Below are 21,135 nucleotides of genomic sequence, written 5' to 3'. Positions count from 1 at the left end.
CCCTCACTGCCTGCAGGGTAAGTGCAGCTCGTGCAGACCATAGGGAGCCAGCACTAGGGAATGCACACTCTGTATCACCCAGCAGAGTAAACAGAGGCAGAGAGACGGAGACACACTGCACTGACTGGCAGGAGAGGGCCTGATTGTTAGCTCGGTAGATGATTTACACTCGCTTCAAGGGTGAACGCAGGTCCAACTGACTTAAAGTGAAGCTGAGGACATTTTTATTCCTGAAGACCTTTCAGCGAGGAGTTTCCATTTGTCTGTAACACTGTCGTCAGATTAGTTTCAGAGAGGAATTATCTGCAGTTCAATCTGGGATGGAATGACAGCGTCAGCTCGTAGCGATAAATAAGAGTTATTAAGCTTTATTGTGTAAATAGCAGGTTTTTATTGGGTTTTTAAAGCAACTGACGGTTATCTTTAAAAGTCAAGTTGGAGTGTCTATGTCAATGTCTGCCTCACTGGCACCTGGGTAATTTACACACGTCTCTCGCATGTCCCTTTGTAAATGTTGTAAACAAGCACTAAACAGTTATTTGACTGTCTTTTCTCAGTGGTGTCTGCTGCGCTGCTTGTCTTATCGCTGAGGCGGGTCCACACTGATGGATCTGGTTTATATTGTGGATTGGAGTGACAGATATACGGCCCCCTGCTGTGATGCAGGTTGTTCCTGAGGTGTTTGGGCCGTCTAGACGATACACTGAACAGGAAATGCCTCTAAATTAAATTCTACTAAATTCTAGTAAATTTGTGCAGAGACATTATTAAGATTTCTTTTCTGCAGCCTCATGCATACATTGCATGTCTGGATGATGGTTTTTTTTTTTCGCTGTCTGTTTAAAAAAAAAATCTGCTTTAACTTTGTTTCCACCTCAACACTGGGTCTTCCCAGGAATTTGTTTGCGTTTCAGAACATTAACTTTACACACTCTTTGTTGTCATTGTGGACAGTGAGGAAGTTATGTAATGGAAGCGCCATAAAACTCGGCACTGTTTGAAAATGCCAGGTCTCTGAACTTAAGAGGGAACAGAGCAGCCAAGACACTTGAGTTTTTACAGGGTCTGCATTATATGCAGGCCAGATGCATGCGTTCAGATGCTTGTTGTTAGTTTTATGATGTCAGGCTTTGAGCTGCAGATACTTCAGCGGGAGAAGTAATGCTGCGGCATAATCTCTAGTTGGAAACCATTTGGAGCTCTGGTGTTGCTCTTCACCTGGTAGAGGCGTGGAAAGTTGGCAGGGGACTCAGTTTCTTTGTTACCTCCAGACTCTCGCTGCCACCAGGCTTTGTTTTATGTCCTATTGCGTCAGGCACTTGAGGGTGGACAATTTGTTTAGGCAGCGGAAGATGGAACTGTGCGTAGCGGAGGATTATGAGATCGCTGGGTGATTTGTGGGTTGGATCTCCTTGGCGGCCCAGCTCAAACATCCAACACTTGCGATGGTGTTAAATTATGATACCTAAACCATAAATGTCCTGGATTAAAACACGGTACACAAAGAACGAATAGATTCTTTAGTTTTCTTTTTTTGCAGAATCATGATTTTGGCTCTCTAATGAATTCAGCCTCATGAATTTATGACCAACCCTGCTGCCAGTTCGTCTTTGGTCAATGTTGCAACAGAGAAGATAAATATGATATCGTAGGATTTAGTGGAAGGTAGCATTAAAATGCTAAAACTACATGTACTGAAAATAAGCAGCTCTGCTTTTGAAAACAACCAGACTTGAATTTTTTTTTTCCTTCCTTCAGTGGATGAATTTGTCCAGCAAGTTCCACATTCCTTTGTGAAAAACACTTATTGAGTCAGTGAAACTGTGGGGATTTTGTTCTCCCACCATAACGCTTACATTCACTGCACAGTTTTCATCTTTGCTACGTATTCAAGACCCTTCTTGAGTTCAGCCCCGTGCTCAGTAATACACACCAGAGCTGCAATCGTTCACATGTTCTCTCAGCTTCATCAATTAACACTTAAATTTCAAGTTGACAAATGCACCGCTCTTCACATTTCTAAGTATTTGCAATGCATTACAGTTTGGTTTGTTTGACCTGTCCATATGGATTCTTTAAACTAACGAAGATAGGAAATGGCACTGTTTTGTGTCCCTTTGAACGCCGCTGTAGAGGGCGGCTCTGAGAAGCTTCACCTTGAACTGATAAAAGCCAAGAATTATCGCTTTGTTTATCCTGCTGCTAAAACTTGGAGTGCACTATCAAAGGAGAAGCCAGTGGAAGAGTATTAGAGAGTGTATTTTTAAAATCTTGTAAACCTTGTGAATTTATGTCACCATGACTTGGGGACCTCACCTTGCCCTTCTGGTTTCCATTTGCGTCGAGCCCCCTCCCAATCCTCAGCCCTGCAGTCCATGCCTGAAAAGCATGGTTTTGTTGTTTTGGTGTCTCTTTTTTTTTTTTTTTTTTTTGGTCTGACTGCCTGGCCCTCACAGGGGTGCTTGGTGGTCCTTGGTCTTCTGAGGCTCAGGGGAGATGACCAGAGCATTAGGCTGGGACCCCTTCCTCTGCAGCAGCCCCCCACCTTTCTAATCAAATGAGGCTGGGAGTGATTTGGTTTTAATACTGGTGGCCCGGATGTGATGCTGTGTGATTGACAGGCTGTGATGGAGGGCAGGATGTCGGCAGGGTGAAAATACCATTAATGGTATTGCTCATTTCTTAAAGTGGGGTGGCCGCACTGTCGGTGGGGGTGTTCCTCACCCTACCCTGCCCCTTCGTACCCCTGTTGCACTATGAATGCCCTCTCCACCCGGGCTCCATACCTGCACTGATTCTGCCGCCCGTCTGCTGCTTAAAGAGCTCAACGCACAACTTGAAAGTGAAGTTGTAACCGTTGATTGTGACACACAGGTACACATTTGTCATTTCCCTCTTAGGTTACAGCAGCTCTGCTGTTGTCGTCGGAACAAAGGCAGAACAAAACATCCCATCATTGTGTTTTATAGCCTGTAATTGTGTGGTGGGAGGCTGTGCCCCACAGGTCTCCTCCTAATGGTTTTTTGTGTGTTGTTTTAGTAGCAGATTTACATGTGGGAGGGGCACAGGCAGGGTGATTTACAACCTGCAGTGCCACTGACTGGCCGCCTGACTGGCTCAGTGACTGACTGGCCCCGCTCCCTGTGTGTTCCAGGTGATAGTGCAGTCTGGCCGGCAGCCCAGCGTGCTGCAGAAACTGTGTCAGCTGCCCTTCCAGTACTTCAGCCACCCGCGCCTCATCAGAGTGCTCTTCCCCTCCCTCATCTCCGCCTGCTACAACAACTCTCACAACAAGGTCATCCTGCAGCAGGAGATGAGCTGTGTGCTGCTGGCTACGTTCATTCAGGTAAATATGCAACCGTGGTCACACATGTAGTGTATGAATGCATATATATTGTGTATTATAACACATTTAGATGCTGTAAACTATCAAGACACAAAAAGCTAGTGTGCGTGTGCTGTTGTTGGGGACCAGTGTTGAAAATGCGTATTAAAATCTACTATGATCAAAGTCGTCCTCATTGGCTTTGAGTATTTTACGTCTCAAAATGAAACTCAAACTCAATAAATTTCCTCCACATCAGAGGGAAACTTTTCTGTCACGGCCGCTGATAAACGATTGCTGATCTGGGGCCCGGTGAATCCGTAACAGGCGGGATTTTACAAAGATAAATGGCTTCCTTCACTGTGGATTTACCTGCCACTGGTTGGACTCCCAGTAAACAGCTTGTCTCCTTCATCTTCCTCTAACAACACGCCCCTCACCGCTCTGCAGCCACCACTGTTTAGACACCGATTAACTTCCATTCAAAGGGAGACAAGCTATTGTCATTTCTTTCAAACAAAGCAATAATGCATGGCGTCCTGCCCCGCTGCCCTCATTGTTGGGTTAACCTCAAGAGCATTCCTCAGAGTGGAACAATTTCATCCAGGATGGTTCAGTATTAGTTATTTCACTGAAGACATTTAGTTTGATCAGCTAATTATTATTTGATCAAACTGCAGAGGCAATTTGTAATTTGTATCTTATGGGTGTTTTGTTGTTTTAGTTGTTATTTTGGGGAAGTTTGATTAATCTTAGAAGATACGTAAATGAAACTATTGAACTTTGGTACACACAGCTGCAACAGACTGTTTGTACTGTTGTAGAAGGTATTAATGTCGCTTATTAATTCTCCTAGGACTGTGCTGCAAATGAGAAGGAGTCAGACAACAAAAATAGGCAAGCAGGTAAGTTTTTCTGATTTAAATTTGTTTGTAACTTTAATAGTTTACTGTTATGTATAATGTATTATAATAATAGATACTTTGGACAAGCGGGTTCTGCTTGTTGTGATGTTAAACTAAATTGTCTTATTTGGTGAATTTATGATTTTTTTATTATTCTTTTTTTTTGGCCATGAAGATTTTCTTTCCATACAGACGTTGGTCATGTTTTGGTGACTTTTTTCCCCCTGTTTAAATGAAGGATTACAGTCGAGCGAGCAGTGTAATCTAGATGCTCTTTTTTTCTGTCTGTGCAAAGTTTCCCAGCCGCTGGATCACTACGAGTTGTCCAACCGCTTCCCAAGAGATCAGTGGGACTCGGCGCTGCAGTTTTTTCTCAAGAAGCAGGAGGAGTGATGGAGTTGTCCACTGTCCTCTGACCGGATAAGCACAGTACACACAGTACAAAAGAGACTGACATGTAGTGGAGATGGGTTTTTTTGTTTCTATGTTTGTTTTCTTTCTCCTGACAGTCAGTCTACACACGAGTGAAATATTTGTCCTTCAGACTGTGTCAAATGTAAAGAAGATGAAGCCTTATCCTATATGTCAGTGTGTCGGTTTTGATTTCTTGGAAATCACATTGATGTTTAAGAGGAATTTGCACAAAATGTTTTGTTTGTACATTACAGTTGGAACACACGCACAACTATTCCATTTAATTTTTAAACAAACACACGTTTCTCTTTTCTGTCGTAGGTAGAAATGGATCTGTTCTTAAACCAGTCACAACTTAATACCTGAACCATGTTCTCATACTGTAATTCATAATTTGCCAAACACTTCCTTTTATGTTAATTTATTGTATTTTGTCTTATTTTTGAATGTGAATGACCAGAATGTTTTCTTAGTCTATATTAGGCCAGTTATACGTTACATGACCTGCCGCCTTGATTGCAAATATGTTGTTATATTGTGTAAGTTTACATCTTTTTCTGTTTTTTCTCTCTGTGTTAAGAGTCACTTAAAATTAATATAATTTATTGAGTTATTTGCCCTTATCTTATAAAATAAAATACTTACGGTTAAATTCTGTTCTTCCTCATATTTATTCTGTGCAAAACAAACTCATTTAAAATGATATCACGCTGCGCTTTGTGGTGAGTCTTCTATCAGCTAAATCCCTGTGAACTATATTGAAGATATGTTCATTTGGTCTGACTTTTAAAATTGCAAAAAAGAAATACTCACAATCTAATACCTCAAATGAAAGAAAACGTTGTTTTCAGTTGTGAAAAATACAGATGATATTATTTTTAATTATTATTATTATTATTTTATTTTTTTTACTTTTTAGGTCCCTTAGTGAATCCATATCTTAATATTCCTGCCCTTTGTCTGATCATTGGAAGTTTATTGATTGGTGAATATTCAAAATACAGGTCAGTGTTGGATTTTAAATGGTCCTCAACTACAGTATCAGTGTTGCCTCCAGGTGCAAATGACACTCAACCTTAAGATTTAGAAACTGTAACCCAAAAAAATCACTAAACACTAACTAAAATTCAGGCACAAGAAGTGTTTATTTTGAGTTTTATATTAATGTCACACCTATAGGATTTTCTGCTAATTAGATGGCACTGTAGTTGCATTTTTTTATTCTATGATCTTGTTAAACATCCTGTTGCTACTGTTGCACATCTTGTCCACCCTTTACAGATTTACTCTATCAGCACGTCTTAAAGACTTAACAGGATTTTGAATTCATTGAGACTCCGTGTCCTTCGCTGATAAAAAACCGATCCTCCCCAACAAATTGTTGAGGTGTAGAGTGTCGGTCCTGGCTTGACCTGTGTGCTCTCTTGTCCAGCGGCTATTTGCTCGTTCGGGATTCCTACTGGAATGAAAATAAACTCAAGACACGCCAGGATGCGTCCGCAGGCTGGGAGTCCCCTCAGCGCTGCGCGGCCGTGCGTTTTGTTGTGGGTCCATTCAGTGTATCCTTTGCAGGTGATGCCAAATGCAGATAAGGGGCCGCCGCTGCCTGTCCTCTGTCTAGACTTGTATAACCGTGGGCCTCAGGTTGGTATGGCACTGGGACATTTGTTTAGGTAAAGACCACTTCTGTCGTTTTCTCACTGTAACTGGAAGAAAACCTGCAGATTTCACTACAAACACAAGCCCAGGATCGTACGATGCACCTAATAGTAATATTAATAATAACTATCACCACATGAGGGGGTGAATTTTACAGGCCTGGGCCTATTGTGTCTGCTTCGGTGACCTATAACACACGGGCCAAATGGTGACTAATATCCTGTCAGCCATCAGTCACTGATCCACTTGGCTGAGAAGCGGAGCAGCTCTGAATGTGACCTCTAAATGTGGGTTAGTCAGTGAAGCTCGCAGCTTTAGGTCGAATGAAAACTCCCTAACACTCAAATATCCAACATGTGAATACCCACACATACGTGTGTCTCTTTGTGTATTCCTCAATAAACTCTATAACAGTGTCAGACATTATAAGCAGCAGCAGATGCGTTTCCATTGACCTTAACACTGATTTATTTTACCGGCTATTACGTATGATAATTATTATAATTATTAAAGTTCCTCGGGCGTTTTTGCGGAACAGATTGATTTTGCATGCAATATTCAGTTAGAACTATGTTTTTATTGATAAGATCGGCTATGTCTTGTCCTCATAATAAATAATAATAACTTACTTTCTGGAGAAAACGCCAACATTGCGCGTCTCTCATCTGTTTCATTAATTTACAAGAGTCGATAGTGAAACTTACAAATCATGCACATCTACACAGTTTGTATTTTTTCCTGATAAACATACTGTAGCCTCGATGTTAAACGCTCAGACGTCCAGTGTAGGCTACAGGCTGACGTGTGTTTTGAATCCCACCACATCCAGTCCAGGCACTGGAGCATGGCAAAAGGCAAAGGTGTTCCAGTACAGAGAAGCCCCCTGCCAAAATATAGTGTCCGTGGACAGCTGTGTGTCCTGCCGGAGTGTCCTTGAGCAAGAACGAGATGTAAAGGGAACAGTCAGATCTCCAATTTGTCCAGGTGGGAACCCGAGAGTATAGCCTCGAACATAATCCATCCTGCTCCTTTATGCGTCTTTCCTTGATTGAATGTCACTGAGGTCTCTGCCTGCGCCTGTCCCTGCAGAGGACGCATGGGTAGGGTGGGATGGGTGGTGGGGTGGGGTGGGGAGGGGGGCTCCAGCTGATCTCTCCTCACGTGTCGACGGGACTCGGCACCATGCTGTTCGGTGTGTCCGGTAACTGCGACGACAGAGAGGTCACATCGCTGCCCGAGGAGTTTCCCAGCGAGCCCGACTCAGAGAAGGACACCTGCCGGGAAGGAGGAGGAGAGGAAAATGTGATTCAGCAGAGCGGATTTATGTCGGTAACAGTTTGTTTCTCTCTGGTGGTGCCAAAACTCCCCGTGAACCTCAGGTTAAACAGATGTCAACATGTTAGTGAACGTGCTTATCACCTGCGCCCACCCCCCTAAAGTATTAGGCTTATCTATTAAAAACATATGAAAACACATCACTCTATCAGTCCTGCAAATCACCCGAGACTCCAATCAACATACTATCTGGAGGCTGCACGTGGGAGGCTGAGAAAGTGATTGACACAAGAAACAGCTGTTTGCGCCCTTCACCTGAGTCGGATTTTTTTGTTATAACTTTTTAAATGACTCATGTCACATTAATCCATTTTTAAACATCATCACCATCAATGCTAAAACATCTGGATGAATCCATCAACTTAATCTGTGCTCCATGTGTCCTTCCCCTTTATACATGCATCTAAACTCTTTATTAACAGTTAGGCTAATCTCTTTATTTTTTAAATATATAGGCTACCGGTATATATATATTTCTGTCATTCAACCGCACCAGTTGTTGGAAGGCGGGCTGGTCCAGGTCGCTCTGCAGGGCGAAGTCGCTGAGGGTTTTCCAGGGAGGCTGGTAGGTTTGCACCTCCACAGGATTCCCCTGCACCGTGTTGTCGTGCCGGATCGGACTGCCCGCCACCAGAGGTGTTCCCGTCAGGCCCTGCAGATTCTACAGGAGCAACGAAACACTCAGTGAACAAGGTATAAAAAATCAACTCAGCCTCGGGGATGTTTTTATCAATCCAGGATGAATAATACAGAGAGACATTAAAGAAGAAGAAAGAAAAAATCAACGAATTGATTTGAGGAACTTACAGCTTTTGCAAGACCACAAACAAAACATGAAGCTTTATGATCATTAACTAACTGCTCATGTGTTTAAAAAAAGAAAAAGAAAAAAAAAGCATAATAAACTTTTATAGGCCTGTAAACAGCATCGGTCTAATTCTGCAGTAGTTCGATGAAGTGGCTTTAATTCGCTCTGCTGTGCCAAAAACCTTTGCCCAAAAACACATTCATGATCAGTTTCAGGAAAGTCGATTCAGTGATTGAATTTACAGTTATTTTCTGGGTAATGTAAACTATTACGAATATTTAGAAAGAAATGTGGGAGAAGAAAATAAAGAATAAGAAGCAGCTGTGTCAGAAAATTTGTGGAAGGAATTAGCTAAATTTCTTTTCTTTTCTTTTCTTTTTTAAACTTACAGTGATCAGTGTGTCTGTTTGGCCTTCAAAATATCAGACTAAATATGATTTCATTTCAGTGTGCCATGCATTTTCTCCAAATAGAGGCTATTGCTAGTTTATTTTGAATAAACCAGCAGAAACACATTATTTGGTCACCTGGTTATTAGGTCATATGATTTTAATGTGTAAAGATATTAATCATATCTTGCTGACAGAAAGCTACAGTAGCCTACAACGAGACATAATGAGCAGGTGTTAACACGGACTGATCTGGGATGTGGGAACTGTTGGAGTGTGAAAGTGTGGAAATATCTTTGACTCACCGTCTTGTCGCTGTGCTGCTGCTGCTGGATCTGCTTCATCAGGATGGACCTCTTCTTGTCTTTGCAGCGCTTGTTCTGAAACCAGACGCGGATCACCCTGGGGCTCAGGCCGGTCATCTCCACCAGCTGCTCCTTCATCAGAGCGTCCGGTCTCGGGTTGGCGTTGTAGCAGGTCCGCAGGGTGTGGAGCTGCTTCTCGTTCAGCACCGTCCGGACCCGGGTGGTTTTCTCCGACTGCTTGTGGACGTGGTTCCTGTGATGAGGAGGGTGCCGGACCGACACTGGGTCTGAGGAGAAGTTAGGACGGATTAACTTATTTTAAGGAATTATTGAAGCCTTAGATAGCCTATCAAATAAACAGGCCTAGAAGCTAAAGCCAGAAAACTCAGGCTAAATCAAGATATTAAAGAAACTTTGCATGTACAATTATCTGTGATTTATGAAAAATATATACCATAAAATACCAAATATTATCAGGCTGAGTCAGACACTCTCAGAACTTAATAAAGTAATACAGAATTTTTGTTTTTTTAAAGTGTAATATATTGACATGACTATACTTGCCTCAAAATAATTTCCACATGAGGCCTATATATGCATACAAAATCTAATCATTACCCTGTTGTGAATGCAAGAAAGAGGAAAAACGCAATAATAATAATAATAACATTATAATAATAACATTATTATTATTATTATTATTATTATTATTATTAATAATATTAATATTATTATTGTTGATCCCAGCTCGTACCTGATATGTGCAGCGGTCTGGTGTGGAGGTTGGCCGGACTCAGCGGGCTCCCTGCGGAGGCCCGCTCCACCAGCAGCCCGTGGTCCGCCAGACACAGCAGCTCGTCGTCCCGCAGGGAGAACTCGTCTCCCGGCAGGAGGTGTCGACTGCAAACCGAGCACCGAAAACACTCCATGTGATACACGTTGTCCCGGGCTCTCATCACCAGGTCGCTGCTGCAGAAGCCCATGTTACACTTTGCACATTTGATGCCAAATAACCTGAAAGGGAGCGCAAACACGGTTTGGGTCTCGCGCGTTATAGGCTTTGCCATACAATATGACCTTCTTATTGAATGAAATTCAAATATTTGGAAGCTGTGAGATAATAGGCCTAATGATTAAAACAATACATGCACATGATTGCGCACGTTTTGCATCTTTGCAACTATAATGGACAATATAATCATGTGAATATTCTTATTTTTTAAATCCACCACTTTCATTTACAGCTCAACACAAGGCCTCTAACATTTTCAACAGTAAAACGACCGCAAAATAAAAGAATAACCCTGAATACTATTGAATCCATACCTTGCATAATCTCTTTTACAGTAAGTCTTTCCGTCTCGGACGAAGCAAGTACAGGTCTCGTCCAGATACTGGCTGCACTCTGCACACTTGAGGCAGGCTGCATGCCACTCCAGGTCCGGGGCGACTCTCAGGATGTACTGGTCGTGTATCTGACTTCCACAGCCCACACACATTGCGATTCCCGACTTCTCTGTGTGTGCAAAGACGAGGAAAGGCGTTATAATAATGAAAGCAACAACCGTGTGCTGCTCTTTTTAATCCCCGTGACATCCCTGTTAACCCCCCTTCACCCCTTCACCTTAAGGAGAGAAACTGTTGTGCGCGTATCACAACAAACATGTAACCTGTGGTCCATCCAAGAATATTAATATTACTGAATAATTATGATGAGTGCACAAGAGCTAAAAATATCTCCAAGTCACTCGCGGCATGAGTCACTTTAGACGCACGAGCGCTACATGTAAAATAAGTTTATATAGGCTGAAGACATTATATCAGTTTTTCGTCAGCGCGGCTGCCGATCGTGTCATTGTGTCGGTTTTTTCTTTTATATTATTCTGCAAAGTTTGAAACAAAACCAGCGTTTTAACATTAAATTCAAGCGACTGCACACCGGTTGGGACGTAGAAGAAAAAAAATAAAAATAAAACTCACTTTTAACCTCACTAGTTCTAAGATATGAATAAAAAACAGGAGTGTCTTACTTTTGGAATGATCCCCCATATCATCCAAGAAAGAAGTATTGAGCAGGATATCCACCATACAGAAGAAGCCCAGTGCAAGCCGACAGATGGAGGAAAGGAGCGGCAGAGGAGACCGTCCCGTCCCTAACTGGATGATAAACTTGTATTCCTCCACCGAGAGGTGGAGAGAAAACAAAGATCCTCGACCAGTGACGTCTGTAAACCTGGACCTCTCTGAGTCCGGGGAGAGGGTGCCATGCAAATCTCCTCCTGGACCTTTGCGTTTTCTTTTTTTTTTTCTATGGCGTCTTGGGCTGGATGTGAGGAAGGTTGTATGCGTGTTTTTTTTTTTTTTTTTTTTGTTAATCTATTTGTCCCACAGCGCTGCCTGCCCATCTCCGGTTCCTACAAGTGAAAGCAGTTATCTCTGTTGACGCTCACAGTTATAACATAACTTTATACTACTTATTGTGTGACATCAAGTGTGAGTCTTGATCTGTTGTTACTTCCTTTGGTATCACATTCCCTTAATGTTTGTCTACCCGGGCCCGTGATACCAACAGATTTGTTGAGGTAATCTTATCCTTGTCAGTAGTTTGAATGTCTGTGATGACTGTGTTTTATAGCTGTTTTCCTTGGAAATCCATAATGTTAGATTATGTTTAGATTTCCTCCAAAATACTGAAATAAGACTAAAAAGCAGAAACTGTGGGGGACACTAAAAATCTTAATTGCACTGGTTATTATCTTATTGATGCTATAATAGATAGGCTAGATAAAATGATAAAGATGATGATGATAATAATGGTGGTGAGTAGAATAACTTCACAACCCAACGATGGCCATTATCATTATTACTATTGCTGTTGTTATTGTTATAGGTGTCAACTGTTAGTTTATTGTAAAAAAAAAAAAAAAAAAAAAAATGACAGGACCGGTGTTGTCATATTACTGTAGAGAGCCCTCTACTGGATGAAACATGCAGGAATCTTGGCTCCACAGAGTGGCTGTTTAATAATAGCCTACGTTATATCTCCAGTTGTGAATTGACTCATTGGGTTATATTTGGTGACTGACAGATGATATTAAGCTTTAACAAAAATAAATTAGGCTAATAGGCCTACACTGTAAAGAGATGACATGCAGTATGACTAATTATACATTAGTAGGGACTAGAGAGAGAGAGATTCAGTCACACATTCAAAACATCTTTCTTTTTCTCTTGCCTCCCTCACCGGCAGAAACACATAACCCACAAACTGCAGTTTAGGTCGCTAGGAGTTAGTTGAATAAAATTCACCAGCAACCCACGAAATCGCTCTCTATTTAGGCCCAGGTTGTTCTAATTTAGGATTATAGGAGGATTATAGGACATTAGATGGGAGAATAAAAACTGTAAAAAAAAAAAAAATAGGCCTAAATAATAAAATCTTTGTAAAAATCTTTATCTTTATCTTCTTATCTTTTATGATTTTGGTGGTTAATATTTGATTAAGTTAAAAAAGTCCACAGCTGGTGATGAAGGTTATATAGGCTATAGGTGTATCCTAATTATTGTATTTTCATCATTGTGAATTAAACAGCATTATTCTACTCAAACATTCTCAGTAGCCAATCAAGTCTGCAGAACAGTGAGACCTACAGATAGATCTTACTCTATTTCACTGAATAGCTAGCTATTTATCAAGTCGCCTATGAACCAAATGCTATAAACAGAAGACAATATGAATCCGTGGAGTATAAATGTGTCCATGTTTGACTTATCACCGTGAAGCATCGAGTTATTTATTCATTTGTTTATTTTGGAGGATATTTGAGGACGTGTGTGTGTGAGAGAGAGAGAGAGAGAGAGAGAGAGAGAGAGAGAGAGAGAGAGAGAGAGAGAGAGAGAGAGAGAGAGAGAAAGAGAGAGAGAGAGAGAGAGAGAGAAAGAGAGAGAGAGAGAGAGAGAGAGAGAGAGAGAGAGAGAGAGAGAGAGAGAGAGAGAGAGAGAGAGAGAAAAAGAGGGGGGTAGGGTGTGTGTCGCTCTATCTCGCGAGATCTCGTCGTAAACGTCAGATGACCTTTGGCACAGTTCGGTCTCTGCAGCGCAGCAGGAGCAGGCAAAAGGGTCCAAGATGAACAGAGCCTTTAATAAAACGAGTCTGAAACAGCTGGTAAGTATGTGACAGTCAGAGTTTAGCATTTTAACCTGTGCAGACATTTGCATTGCTCTGTTATCGTTGACTAAACACATGAAACACCTGTTTTGTTTTGTTTTTTTGCTGCTGCTGCTGCTGCTAGCTAACAAGTTAGCTAACTCAGGTCGCACTCATGTGGCACGCTGTGGTCATATTTTTTGAGTTATTGCTTGAACAGTATTGTTTTTTTGCTTATTCCGTCAATAAAAATGTATGTACATCGTGATACAATCAAATGACCAGTTGATAGGCAGGTTGATTGTTCTGTGAGCCGCTGCTAGCCAGTGTTAGCATAGCTAGTCGCGTCGTTATGAAACCTCCCGTTCAACAACAGTTATGAAACTTGAGTGTTGCCGCAGTGTCACCAAAATATTAAATGTCAGAAGCACACTGCATCTCCTCGTATGTACTACTAGGACAAGAAAAGTAGCATGTAGTAGTTAAATTAGTATTTTTGCAATATTTGCTCGACTTCATCCGAATGACCTTTCATCATTGACGGTGTTCAGTCCTGTCCAGATGAGGCTGGTACTAACCTGCTGCACCTTGAGTCTGATGCAGCTGTTGCAGAGGTTGTTTGCTCACCAACCTGCCAGATGTCACGAGAGGGATAATGTGGATATAGTGTGAACTTTTTATGGCCTTGAAATATAGACAAAATGCTGTTAATAAATACATGACATCCCAGAGCTGAGGATTATGTAGAACAAATGTCTATATTGACTAAATCCTTGACCAAGTTAATTAACAGAATTAACAGTTTAGAGATTAAAATGTTGGCCTATATTGCATTATCCTATTTATTCTTTCAACAAGATTAAGCACATTTGAAATCATAGATACATTCACCAGATCACTACAAAGGCAGCACCTCGAGATTTTTTCATACTGGGATGTCAACCTTTTTTTTTCTACCAACAGACTGGTCTCCTCCAGAGGTTTCAAAGCACCTTGGTGGTTGCAGAGCACAACAATGACAAGCTGACCCCTATTACACTCAATGCCATCACTGCTGCCAGTAAGCTGGGGGGAGAGGTGTCCTGTCTGGTTGCTGGAACAAACTGTGCAAAGGTTTGTAAAACTTAAGTCTCGCTTAAAGTTTCACCAAATGTGTATTATTTTTGATTGTACTTAAATGTTAGTGAACACCTATAACATATGGAAACTATCTTAACATATGGTAAACAGAGACGAGCAAAGATTTTATGTTTTTCCCTTTTCAGGTTGCGGAGGAAATCAGCAAGGTACAGGGTGTGAAGAAGGTTTTGGTGGCCCAACATGATTCTTACAAAGGTGCCATGCCAGGTGTGTAACACCACAGGTGCTTGATGCCTGTTGTATATTTAACCTTCAAGCAAAGATAAAAAACATAGCAAACCAATCTGCTCCTTTTTTTTCTTATTTTTTATTTATTTATTTTTACAAAACCCCACTTGCACAATACCACATTCACAGCTGGATGATTTTCTGCTTTACCTGTTCAAAACTGTGTTGGTAGTAGTAACTGAAGCAGGGGCGACTTATTCATTGGATCTTCCTGCTTATTTGTTTATTTTGGCCAAAACTACCACCTCTCACTGTCAAATACGGCCTCTTTCTTTTTCTTCAGAGGAGTTGACTCCACTCATCTTGGCAACACAAAAACAGTTCAGCTTCACCCACATCTGCGCTGGTGCATCTGCCTTTGGAAAGGTAAAGCAAAGAAGTTCCTCTGTCATTTCTAGTTTCAATACTGACTCCTTGTGATACTTTAAAATGAACACTTGTGAAAGCTGTGTATTTCTTGGCTAATCGACCATTTTATCTGCAGAACCTGCTTCCAAGAGTGGCTGCCAAGCTGGATGTAGCCCCAGTTTCAGATATTATTGAGATCAAGTCTCCAGACACTTTTGTCAGAACCATTTATGCAGGTGAGCCTGTTCATATCGGAAGAATGTCACAAAGGAATTATTTTATCTTCTCATAAATTCTTGGTTTGGACGTACCTCAGTAGAAATGGTGAATGCTTGATATGACTCAGATTTCACTTTGACACTGCTTGGTTTTTGCAACATGATTTGGCTGTGCTGAGTTTGCACTGATGATTGTTGGTGCTTTTTTAAATATTTCACACTAATATTCAAATTTTACAGGAAACGCTCTCAGCACGGTGAAATGCAATGAGGCAGTCAAGGTCTTCACTGTCAGAGGGACGTCCTTTGAGGCAGCTCCAACAGAGGGAGGAAGTGCTGCATCAGAAGATGGTACAGGAGCTTTCAGATTCATTTAAAGAGCTCTGCTGTACTAGATAAGAAAGTGTCAGATATTCTGGATGTTCATTTGTGACATTAAAACACAAAGCTACATCTACATCAACAAGTATACATCTTACACTTTATTTGTTATTGTGAGTTTTTATTCTTTTTGCTAATTAATTATCCTCTGGTTTACAGTGGCTCCCTCTTCACCCACCGGAGTTTCTGAGTGGCTGGAGCAGAGTCTGACAAAGAGTGACCGTCCAGAACTGACAAGTGCAAAGGTCGTGGTGTCAGGAGGTATGAGTTACCGCTTTATCTTTTTATGTTATGTATTGCTATTTACTGTATGGCATTTTGGGACCCACCTGTTGGTTTGTTAGCAAAGTGTTTAGTCAAGGGGCGGTGCGTGGCGCAGTGGGTAAAGCGGCCGCCCCATGTAGAGGCTACAGTCCTCACCACAGGCGGCCCCGGTTTGAGTCCCGCGTCGGGCAGCCCTTTCCTGCATGTCATTCCCCTCTCTCTGCCTCCCCCTTTCCTGTGTATCTATACTATGTGCTATCAAATAAAGGCAAAAAATATACTTTAAAAAAGTGTTTAGTCAAAGCCAGGACTGAAGAATAAACTGAAATATTAACACAATTTTGTCAAGTGCAATATCATAATTGCAGAAGCTGCAGTTTTTTTTTTGATAAAAGTAAAATATATCACCTACCTGGCATACAATTTCTGTTCTCAAAACTGAAGGGGATGTGTTTGATTGATGCAGAGTAGACTACAACAAAAAACACCTTTTTTAATTTTCTTCCAATGAAAACAATGAAACACTCAAATTACCATCTCCTCTAAAACCAAGACTCATTACAATCTGTCAAAAATAGTCACAATTTTGTTTTTTTGCATATCAGAGCTAGTCAAAGTGGTTTCGATTTTTCCTTTAATTGTTGGAAGTATTAGGACAAACAAAATCTGCTTTATCTTCCCCTTTTTTTTTTACTGACCAGAGGTTTAAGGGGAATTCAGTTGCATGTTGGCTGATACAAAACTTAATTTGTATGGTGATTTGTTTCTTTCCTCAGGAAGGGGCTTGAAAAGTGGGGACAACTTTAAGCTGCTTTATGACCTTGCTGACAAACTGAATGCTGCAGGTAGGGTGGCATTATCATTTTTGTTTTTGAAAATTACCTGGATTATTATTTTCTTTTAACTAACGTAGATTTTAAACTGCATAATATTCCTTTTTCAGTTGGTGCATCCAGAGCTGCAGTGGATGCTGGTTATGTCCCGAACGACATGCAGGTTGGACAGACTGGCAAGATTGTGGCCCCGGTATGTTTTTCCCTTTGCTAAGGGTTGTTATTTGTATTTACTCACAACATATCAAAAAAGTAGAGTCATAACAATGTTAAAATGTACATAGTTACATTAGTCATGTTTAAAGGCAGACATCACTTGAACCTGGCTGCAGTATCTGTTACCTGTCGGCGTTCTCATAACACGCTTGCTATCCAGTAGCATCAGGATGTCTGCTCTGCCCTTTTTAAAAAGGTTAACTTCCCATTATGTGATTCAGCTGGGTTACCACAGCTGTGATTATCCACACATTAGGCCCTGCAAAATGTACTTGATGGCACATTTAGGGCCCTAAATGATTTAGCTGATCCATTAAAGCAGAGTGCAGTGGATCTCTGCTCGGAGCCTCAGACCCGAGCAGACTGTCCAAATTGGATTTTCCAAATGTTATGACAAGCTTGTTGGATTTTGCTAAGTTAATTGAAAAATAATTTGGATCTGATTAGGTTTTTTTTTTCTTAACTTACCAATCCAAAAATGTTAAATTAAAGATTCATGTTGTTTTCACTTGTATGCATATAAGATACCATCTCCTCACAATTCATTATCATTAGTGTAAACATCAGAGTCAAATGTCTTGAACAGTGTCAGCCTCTGAATTGTTGTTGATCCACCTAAACAGACTGGCCGTGTGTTGATAGCTTCACAGTGTTGGAGTAGAACTGTAAGATGTTAATGAGTTGATATATATCTTTACCAAAAAAAGAAAGAAATGGGATTCAGGTGGAATAGCCAAAAACATCTTACTTGGTCATCCTTATCATATTCTGATAGCAGATTTGTTTTTGCTGTGTAATAACTGCTTGTATGGAGATCTGTAGATTTTGAGGTCAATGTCTGGCTGGTCGAAAAATGTTGCTTTATGCATTTCGTGCAGTTATGAGACACTTTTGTGTTCACACATCGATGCTCAGCTGCACTAAGGCGCCATTAAATAATTCATTCGGTAGTACATTAAACAGAGAGGCGCAGATGGTTTTCCCCAGCAGGTTTAGGGAGACGCGAGCGTGGCTGACCCTTTGCACACTCGCCCCGGCACCCTCTGATAGATTACACACCCACACTGACTATACAATATATCGACTCTGCTGTGACTGGTTCTGAGGTGTACTGTACCTTTTCCAAAAGCCTGACATTACACCTCATGTCAGCAACAAAGTGACACTTGTCTTCTCGTCTTGTCTTCATGTCTACAGGAGTTGTACATCGCCGTTGGTATCTCTGGAGCCATTCAACATCTGGCTGGAATGAAAGACAGCAAGGTAACACCACTGGAGCCAAGCGTCTCCCCATCCTCCCCTTGTCTGTGTGTTTCTGTCACCTGCATATGAAACATTGTAATGTAGATTTCACGAAATCTAATGCTGCTGCAGGCAGCACTACAACAACCACAACTGTGTTAACCATACTGCAACAAATATAAGGCTGCTGCCATTAAACATTTTATTTCTGTGATCCAGGATTTAAGTCTAAATTCCAGTTTTATTAACTGAATAATCAATGTTTCTGGGCTTTTGACTTCTGTTTTGTTACGTATAAGTGCTTGACATGTTCTGTTTGTTTCTTCAGACTATTGTTGCTATCAACAAAGACCCAGAGGCTCCCATTTTCCAGGTGGCGGACTATGGCTTGGTAGCCGATCTTTTCAAGGTGAGCATCAGGGATTGATATTAAAGCAACGATGACACTGACTCAACCAAGCAGCGAGGCCAAAACACCACTCATGTAGCTCCCATCTGGACTGCATGTTTTGACAGCTACCAGTCCAGAGTGACAGTCAGAATATAACATTTGCTTTCTCTCCTGATAAATCTTGCACGATGCTTATTCCAGCTAATGGAAATGTGCGTCTGTTGAATTATTAAGTTCTTGAATTAATCAGAGTGGCGTTGTGGACGGGGTTTGCTGCAGAGAGAAAAACACATTAGCATCCCAGAAGATATAAAAAGTGATCAATAGCTGCTTTAACGGTTGCTTTGCCTTTTGTATTCAGCCTCTACAGTAGTTGCCAGGCCTTTTACACACTCCACTGCCTCCCCATATCAGCCTGGTACTTGGGGATAGCGAGCCAGGAGTGTTGGCACCAGCAGCTCTGTCCAGTGCTGCTCGTTAAAGGCTAGTGGGATGTATTTTCATGCGTGTGCTGTTGGTCATGTTTTATTTAGCCCCTCAGCAGTGCACAAGCAGCCCAGGTGTCCTGACAAACTCTGTAGAAGTGATTAGTAATAATAGCTGGTGGCAGTAGAGTTGTGACCTACTGGGTGAGATCGCCTTACATGTGATCACTCCTCAGATAGCTGATTAAAATGGATGGGCTTTCTACTTTTCCCCCCAAATGGATAATTGATACCTCAGAGCAACTCAGGCAGTGACTGATGATTCAGTTCTGAAGTTGCAAGACTCACAAGGAGAGCCATTTGAATAATTTTGCGCTCGCATCTTCCACAAAAGGCTTCGGAATCAGTCTTCTTTAAATCTACATGACTGGCAATATTAGCGTGTTTATTTATGGCTCAGATGACTCCCTTGTAGAATGTCGCTCTGCATTCATCAACCTCACAAACACTGATAAATGTTTGTTTGCCTCCAGCCTGCCACTGTCTTGATAAATCTCAGCGTACTCATTTTTACCGTGAGCACCAGCATGCTTGATGGTTTGTGTAATAAACTCATAAATCTTATTATATCAAATACGCCAGGGATGAAAGTGACAGGTGCTGGCGAACATTTATCCCCCGCATGGAAAAGCCTTGAGATATTTCAAATAGGTGCAGCAGTTATTATTAATAACTTTAGCTTCATTTTTATGCCTAAATAATTTCTATAGTGTGTTTGTTTAGTTATTTTGACTTTTGTTAGCAAGTCGTTCATTTAAAAGTACACTGGAGTGAGAACAAACATGTCGTTTTTGAGTTTTCAAGGCAGTTTGCAACAAACCACTGCAGTGAATACACTTATGGGTAAAGTTTGGTATTAAAGTCTGCCCTGCTCTCTCCTCAGGCTGTTCCTGAGATGACTGAAGCACTGGACAAGTGAGGAGAAAACAACCTCCACCAAACGTCCACTGCAGAGACACGAGAGTGAGCACAGGATCCCACAGCCTCTGCCTTAACACATTTCCGAAGCTGTGAGTGTCTGGGTGCAAAGATAATCTCATCATCAACAGCTCTCTGACTTGTATCAGAACAGTCAACTCTCAACCCAGAGATAAACGCCATCTGTTTTTACATAAACTGTACAAGCATTAAAATATCAGTGAATAAGCATGTACCCTCCTTTTGGCAAGAGGTAACTTCACGCCTTCAGTAGGACATGTGTTGTCATTTCTATTTAATTATGGGGTACAGCAAGGGACATCTTTTGGGAATGCTTACCTTGTCTTTAGACTTCTGACCTTGCTGTAGTTGGCTGTACGATGTAGCTGTTCACGCTAACCCAGAGGATGTGTAATTATTGAGGTGCTCTTGGAAAATGATGTATTAAATTGACATCTAAAAACTGTCCTTCTTGTTTTGCCATGATTACCCTTTATTGGGTTCATTTGTAATGCCCTCTTTCCATTATCAAGATAGAAAATGCCTGTCGACAGTACAACAAACAGGGTTAGTTTGCAATATTGAAGTTTCAAATCTTGAAGGTTCATGCTTTGATTTTTGTTCCAACATTTCTTTGAAGAGTTGCCAGTCCGTCATTGTTTTCGGCTGTGATATGATGATCAAACACATCCTGGAATATTTACACAGCTTCCAAACAGTAAAATCATAAAAAGGTAACACTTTTAGACCTGAATGATGTGAAATCTTATCGTATACAGGTAGATTTTCTTCTAATCATTTTGGTGCATGAAGAACATGCCGCTTTTCTCAAAACCTCGGTAAACACTGACTCAGCTGGGTTCGGTCAGCCTCCAGTCATGGCACCTGGATTTAAAAACTCTGTGAATCACACTTGAATCATCAACTCGTCAAAAGATTTCCACACTCGTTCCACTTATAGAATTTAGATAAAAATGTTAACACTGCTGATATAGAAAGACAAAGATTAGAAAGAAGTTGAGACTGATCCATTGTACCCTGCAGCAGTCCATCAAAGAGGACTGGTCTTGGTAAGTTTGGAGACACTAGACTGAACCAAAACAGCAGACACACCTGCTCTTGTGATAAATCCATGCCTTGTAGCTTGAGGGGTGGGGGTGGATGAGGGGGCTTATTCACAGTTT

General features: G+C 41.3%; 3 protein-coding genes across 8 annotated transcripts in view; 2 read left to right on the top strand and 1 right to left on the bottom strand.

Annotated features, from left to right (window-relative positions):
• scaper (S-phase cyclin A-associated protein in the ER) overlaps positions 1–5,258 on the top strand; it is a 60,168-nt gene extending 54,910 nt beyond the window's left edge. For all 6 annotated transcript variants that reach the window (XM_083973985.1, XM_083973989.1, XM_083973986.1 and 3 more), the window contains 3 exons: positions 3,155–3,346; positions 4,182–4,230; positions 4,526–5,258. In XM_083973985.1, coding sequence (XP_083830111.1) covers positions 3,155–3,346; positions 4,182–4,230; positions 4,526–4,623 — 339 coding nt within the window. In that variant the 3' untranslated portion in view covers positions 4,624–5,258. The remainder of the gene's footprint in view (positions 1–3,154; positions 3,347–4,181; positions 4,231–4,525) is intronic.
• A 2,202-nt stretch (positions 5,259–7,460) lies between these two features.
• isl2a (ISL LIM homeobox 2a) lies at positions 7,461–11,407 on the bottom strand (the record flags this gene model as incomplete). The annotated part of the gene is given in 8 exon segments (XM_083973343.1): positions 7,461–7,577; positions 8,132–8,299; positions 9,141–9,427; positions 9,895–10,154; positions 10,467–10,656; positions 11,171–11,236; positions 11,239–11,293; positions 11,297–11,407. Coding segments are annotated over 8 exon segments (1,254 nt in total).
• A 1,768-nt stretch (positions 11,408–13,175) lies between these two features.
• Positions 13,176–20,417, top strand: etfa (electron transfer flavoprotein subunit alpha). The gene is made up of 12 exons (XM_083973344.1): positions 13,176–13,305; positions 14,251–14,400; positions 14,553–14,634; positions 14,939–15,021; positions 15,140–15,239; positions 15,462–15,572; positions 15,762–15,863; positions 16,643–16,711; positions 16,810–16,892; positions 18,113–18,178; positions 18,486–18,566; positions 19,917–20,417. Exons 1-12 carry the CDS (start codon positions 13,267–13,269, stop codon positions 19,950–19,952), a joined length of 1,002 nt encoding a protein of 333 aa, XP_083829470.1. The 5' UTR covers positions 13,176–13,266; the 3' UTR covers positions 19,953–20,417.
• The last annotated feature ends 718 nt before the right edge of the window (positions 20,418–21,135 follow it).

The sequence above is a fragment of the Trachurus trachurus genome (assembly GCF_905171665.1).
Source record: "Trachurus trachurus genome assembly, chromosome: 6".
Taxonomy (NCBI): domain Eukaryota; kingdom Metazoa; phylum Chordata; class Actinopteri; order Carangiformes; family Carangidae; genus Trachurus; species Trachurus trachurus.
This window is presented reverse-complemented; position numbering and strand designations above follow the sequence as displayed.